Genomic DNA, 6,930 nt, shown 5'->3' on the forward strand with positions numbered 1-6,930 from the left:
ATGGTCTTTTTCTCAAAGTCTTCTGCAACCGGCCCGGTATTTTGTTCCGAACTTTTACATATTCTGAGTATTTTTTACTTGAAAAGAAAAATAATTTAATTATTAAAACTATTTGTCGCTTTGATTTATAAGGTTGACTCAACCGGAGGGACAATACACGTACCTTATCGCTACCTTTAGACCAATCCGGAAAAAAAACAGTCACTTAGACAACTTCTTGTTTGGGTCAAGTGTTGCAAAAACAAAGGTCATCAGTAACGAGCTAAGTGAGGAAAAAGTTTAGAAAGCAAACATTTTGAAACTTTGATAAATTATATTATGATTCACTTTTTTTAAACACAAATTAAAGTAATAAAAATGCTTTGTTTGTAATGTTTACGATTGTTTAAACATTTCTCTTTGATATTATCTGGCTTACCTAGTTAGTTGCATCTTTTTCATTGAACTTGCAATAAAGGACTTCGCCACAAAAAAGCTCAGGTCTGCGTCATACTGGATAACGAAAGTTGGTTGAGATTTAAACTTTACAATGCTTATAAAAGTGATGATTTGAAGCAGAGGCAGATTTGCAAGGGGACAAGGGGCCTGGGCCCCCATTATGAAGCTACACGTATGGTTAATTCATAGACTTTTTACATGGCCCCGCATAACGTTGCCTAGTTTGCACCCCCCCTGAATCCGCCACTGACCGGGCAATACCGACATAAAAATTGGATGCGAACGAACCTAGGGACAACGTGTTATGGGACCGAACGGAGTCGATACCATAGGGGTTAAACGTCAATAAGACAGCAATCAAACAAGAAGAAACCACATAAACACACTTAGAGGGCAACATATAGTATTCAACATTAGACAAGTTCTAAATCGTCACGAATTTATATAAAAATTGTGAATAAATTTAATAGAAACAATTAAAGATCGGCATTAAATGCAATTCTCCAAATAATGTAACAATCTAAGAGAAAGCCTGAAATATAAAAAAAAAGTCACTAGTAACATTTTAAAAGCTACAACCTTTTACAACGAAACTTTTTAAGCGTATTTTCCCCTTTATTTACTAAACAAGAAAACTTACACAGGAGCCGTGGAGTATATCCTTTAATCTGCACTGTCGGGATGAGCCAAAAAAAAAAAGATCGAAGAAGACTTTTTGTAACAAGATTGCCATGATGTGAAATAAATTCAGTGGAAATTGTTGTCCTTACCTCTTCGCAATTTTGTTTCTAAAGTCTTCAAGACATATGAAAAATGTTGAAAAATGTATATACAAAATATTCCAATTTAACGATTTTCAGATGTTGACCTCGTGGGATAAACAAATACAGGAGATTTTTTTTTTTTTTTTAGTTTTGATGATTGTTGTATCTTTGACGTATCACCCACATCTCTACATTCTTATCTCTGTGCATTTTAAACTTAATTTGTTCAAATATCAATGTTCAAATTTCATTGTCTGGACCTTTCTCCGGCACTACTGAGCATTTGTTATAAGGAGTACAATCCATGTATTTTAAAAAGAGTAAAGACTTTCAACAAATATTCAATCGTGAGATGAATAACACGTTTCATAATACATGACCGTTTATCGTTTTGTTTCTTATTTTTGAATATAAAAAAGAAGATGTCGTATGATTGCTAATGAGAAAACTCTCCACAAGAGACCAAATGACACAGAAATTACTAGTAACAACTATAGGTCACCGTACGGCCTTCAACAATGAGCAAAGCCCATACAGCACAGTCAGCTATAAAAGGCCCCGAAATGACAAAGTAAAACAATTCAAACAAGAAAACTAGCGGCCTAATTTATGTACAAAAAATTAACGAAAAAGAAATATGTAACACATAAACAAACGACAACCACTTAAAGTCTTTCAAGGGAGATAAATTGTTTGTTGGGACAGAATGGTAGGAGCTCAAATTATTCAAAAATAAAAGGATGTAACAACCGCAGAAGGGCTGGAATTGCATGACTTCTTAATGTTAGACTGACAATTGAACATCTCGCAAGTCTACGAATTCCATTATCGTAACCCTCTGTACGTTCATCAATTTATTCAATTAACAATTTACTGTAAAATTTTACATCTCAAAAACTCGCGGTGTAATGATTCCTTTATCTCTTGAAGTAATTTTTCTTTTAGATGTTCGCGTAAAGCTAAAGTAAAAATGCAGCCATTGTTACATGACATGACACATATTTCCCCGCTATTGGCAAACTTTCCGATTTACGACTGCTTATACCCAGTCGGGAATTTGCGACCAATATTTATCGTAAATCGTAAATCGTAAATATTTGTGAAACGGTCGCATATCGTCAACATGGTCGTACGACCTATTTCACGATCTACGACCTTTTGTGAAACGGTGGCCTTTTCCTGGAGTTGCAATTCTTAAAAGATAATTAATTTTACATTATTATGTTTGATTATATTGGTTTTATAATTCTAATTATAAATTCTACGTAGTATATAAAAAAAGACTAGTATTGTCAGCAAAACTGGATATAGCGGCAAAATCGTTTAATGCCAACTATGAGCTACGTGGAGTTTTTAGGGATTGATTGATTGATGATTGCTTGATGTCCAGTGGCAATTATTTCATGCATATTCAAGACGATGTACTTTTAAAGTGCTTCGTACAGGAATAAAGGGAATCTGTGTATAGGCGACAATTAGAAGTGAACCCAACAACTTAAGACATCAACTTATTTCTTGACCAATTCCAATGTGGTAAAATTCAAAGTCTTGATTTCTTAGGGTTATTTAATGTGCTGAATCTAACTGTGTACTTTTATTTTGGAATTTCGGCCCGTTCTTTAATTGGTCCTCCTTTAATTCCAAAATTAAACTTTATTTGATTTCTTCAAAAACCGAATTCTTGGGGTTATTTGATATACTGATTTTAACTGTGCATTTAAATTTTTGTTCGATTTTAATGATAAAAAAAAAGATGAATGCAATGGTTATTTTGATATGCTGAATCTAAACTCTTAAAAATAATTCCGGCCCGGTATATGCATAATTACCTTGTTTCTGAACATTCCTTTGTAATTGCTTCATGACATGAATCTCGTGCTACATCTACCATTGGTTTAAACAGCTCGCGTTCTCTCTTCTTCATCGTTCTTTCAGAACTACCAGGGACACCCATTATTGTCATAAGTCTGGAAAGCTGACGAACACCTATGCCAACATCTATCATTGCTAAAATTTAAATATCCATGTATAGAGGTATATACATAAATTAGATTATAGTCGACTTAATTCAAATCAAAACATCAATAAAGCTGACACTGGCATACTTATTTACAGATACATTTTCATCACGAGTTCGGAATACTAGACTAAGTATCCTTGGTTTTGAAAACGGAGGAGGACGGACTGACGAATAAAACGAAAACAATACAGTTGATTCTGTTATTTTTCTTCTTTGGGGAGCATAACATCGTCCTATAAATTTCAGAAAAGAAGAAATTGGTATAAAAATGAAAGATCTGTTGGTATATACAGGAACCTTTTTTGTTGGAAATTGTATATGGGTTTGTTATAGGAAATCTATTTCGATGTTCAGTCGCCGATATTACAATGTAAGGGCAGTATGATTTTATACGATTCGGTTTGGTGTTTTGCTTTCTGTTACCGATTTTACATATAATAAAACTATCTTAACCTCGTCACGGGTTCATGCAATAAGTAAGAAATATCGCAGGTACTTGTGGATTTTTTTAATTTCTTAGATTAATTGCAATTTAGAGCTAGACATACTGGTACTGTAATAGTAAAAGTTACACACGCAACTCAGATTGGTGAAGACATTAGGAGGATTTCCCGGTGATTTTTTTCATTAGTTATTTAGTTTTTTTCTGTAAATTGTTTTAGTTGGTAGGATGCTGTCTCTTTCACAAACAGCACAGTAGTTTATCACTTCGAATTTTGGTTATTGAGGCCATCACGAAATCGTTGACCTTTATGGAATATATGTAGAAAGCTCAAATTAAAGCCGTTATATTATGAGCTTTGTATAGATTGACTACATACCATTGTGACCGCTTCCTCTCATTTTAAAGAATAACATGCACTATTATAAAGACGTAGAAGCTGATTTGTTCGAGAAACATTAATTCGGGAATCGTTTATACTAAATATTGTTCCAGTGTTGTTTTTAAAAAAAATATTTAAAGAATGGAATCGCAAGAGAATGAGCAACTAAGATATATCAATTCAAGAGCTCTATTATTAAATTACCTAATGCTGCTTTTGTGTTTACATCATACACCTGTGGGCCACGTTTTCCATGTACATGTGTTTCACTGGTCTCAATCTTATTAACTTGCCCGCATTCACATTGTATAAACAAATGGCTTGCATACCCCATATTTTTTTCTGATGTAATGTTTATCAGAGCAAGTGCCTCCTTGCATTGTCGACAAAAGAGCTGTTTGGCTACATAAAATAGATCTATCATTCTTCTTCCTTTTTTCCATGACTCCTCATCAACTGTGACCGTTTCTGTTTTCGCTAGTTTTATAACATGCTCTGATAGACAATTATTTGACGTTTTCTGCTTCGACTGTTTCACTTTTTCTCGTCTCTCTTTCTCTTTATGGCTAAGAAAGTGCCCGGAGTTTACCATTTTTAATGGCGGTTCCTGCAACCTGTTCAAGTTACAATGACGTCATGGCATTCAAATGGGAAGGAGAAGTTTATTAAGGAAAATTACACGCATGACGTCCCGCCGAAAGTAACGTTTTTGGGAATTTGAACGTTGAACGTCGCGCCAAGAGTTACCTCCCTTGAAACTGTATCGGATGCCCTTAATCAGGACGCGAAAATGTTACTAGTATATTGAAAATGAGATATGAATATCAAACATGCTTTGAACCAGATCGGCACGCTGAGCCGGACTTCTAACATGCTAAAATTGAGAATGGAAATGGGGTAAATGTCAAAGAGACAACAACCCGACCAAAGAGCAGACAACAGCCGAAGGCCACCAATGGGTCTTCAAAGCAGGAGGTATGTCCAAGACACTATGTAGTCTCCATATCGACGACATCAACGATATCGAGTCGATATCGACAAATAATGATCCGAATGTTTATCTGCTATATTTTTCTATAAAGACAATTTAGTTTCTCCTGGTTCGTCTAATAAAGATGTCGATATCGACGACATCGACGGTATCCAGTCGATATCGACACATTATGTTCCAAATGTTTATCTGTTTTACAGTTATGAATATAAACAATTTTAGTTTCTCCCAGATCGTCTATTTTAGATGTCGATATCGACGGTATCGACGACATCGTGTCGATATCGAAAAATTATGTTCCAAATGTTTATCTCCTACAGTTATCTGTATAGACAATTTAGTTTCTCCTGTTTCGTCTGTTTTAAGATGTCGATATCGACGATATCGACACATGTTCCAAATGTTTATCTGCTACAATTATCTATATAGACAATTTAGTTTCTCCTGCTTCGTCTGTTTTAAGATGTCGATATCGACACATGTTCTAAATGTTTATCTGCTACAATTATCTATATAAACAATTTAGTTTCTCCTGTTTCGTCTGTTTACATATGTCGACGATATCAATTCCATATCAACATTTAAACAATTTCTTCATAATTTGTTTCTCTATTTATTTCGTTTAGTTTACGTACCTTAATTACTCACTAAGATAACGGGATGTTTCACGATTTGCAATAAGACAACAACCCACAATACACAAAAAGAATGACGATGTTAACAGCTATACGTCACCTAACAGTCTTCACAACAAAGATTAACAATAATACCGGCATAACAAAATATCAAATATTTCAAATGGGAAAACAAACATCCTGATTTATGTATAAATGATAAACAAAAATCATATATGACCGACAGCAACGGACGACAACCACTTAATCAAAGAGCTCCCGAGAAGGGTCAATCACAATAAGGATGTGGCGAGGTTAAACTTGTGCGTTAAAACTTCCCTTAAATCTATGACGGTGGTATAGCATCAATACATAAAATTTATCAAATAGACAAAATCACAAAGTATAGATCTAAGAGTACTCGAAACTATTCAAATAAAGTTAAAATCTAATTTCAACCAATAGATAAACCATATTTTCTCTGTTTGAAATGGGAACCAGTTCACATCCCATGGATTTGAATTTTTCATAGCAAGTCATGTTTGTATTATATCTGCATTTTTAGATCTTTGTATTCAACCATATCTCACTAAGTTAACACCAAAATTACCATGTCAGCCATTGTCAATGTAATACAAGGAAACATTTTGCTTTTGTTTTCTTTTTAAGAATACATTAATGTGTTTTAAAGGGTACATTACTTTGGAGATGTGACCACCTGATTGTCTTTTCAAAAAATAAATAAATTACAATTCAGCCATCATCTATCCCTATATCAATCTTCGGTCTTAATTTATATATATAATCAGCTTGTTATGTCTTATTTTTATTCATTATCTTAAGTCATCATCGATATCGAGTCGACATTGTCGATATCGACGATATCAACATCAGGTTTTGTCATTGGTGTCGTCATCAAAATCTACATCTGGTTATGATATGAGTGTATAAGTTCATCGATATCGATTCGATATTGTGTCGACATTGTCGATATCGACGATATCGACATCTTGGTATGTCTTGGACATAATCGAGAAAATCGTGCACCCGGAGGTGGTCCTCAGCTAGCCCTTAAATAAAATATGTACTAGTTCAGTGAAAATGGACGTCACACTAAACTCCAAAACATAAATGAACTATAATTAAAAAAACATACAAGACTAACAAAGGCCAGAGGCTCCTGACTTAGGACAGGCGTAAAAATGCAGCGAGGTTAAAGCTAGTTCACAAAGTAACAACCACCAGGAAGACTTGTGAACGTACCATGACATATTTTTCT

At 34.3% G+C, this 6,930-nt stretch overlaps 1 protein-coding gene across 1 annotated transcript; it reads right to left on the minus strand.

Annotated features, from left to right (window-relative positions):
* Positions 1-2,343: 2,343 nt before the first annotated feature.
* LOC127705566 (uncharacterized) lies at positions 2,344-4,817 on the minus strand. Its single transcript, XM_052209894.1, has 3 exons — positions 4,251-4,817; positions 3,032-3,209; positions 2,344-2,395 (listed from the first exon to the last, which is right to left on the minus strand). The coding sequence occupies exons 1-3, from the start codon at positions 4,636-4,638 to the stop codon at positions 2,344-2,346; spliced, it is 618 nt and encodes a 205-aa protein (XP_052065854.1). The 5' UTR covers positions 4,639-4,817.
* Positions 4,818-6,930: the final 2,113 nt, after the last annotated feature.

This window comes from Mytilus californianus, unplaced genomic scaffold (assembly GCF_021869535.1).
Source record: "Mytilus californianus isolate M0D057914Y unplaced genomic scaffold, xbMytCali1.0.p SCAF_6, whole genome shotgun sequence".
NCBI classification, from domain to species: domain Eukaryota; kingdom Metazoa; phylum Mollusca; class Bivalvia; order Mytilida; family Mytilidae; genus Mytilus; species Mytilus californianus.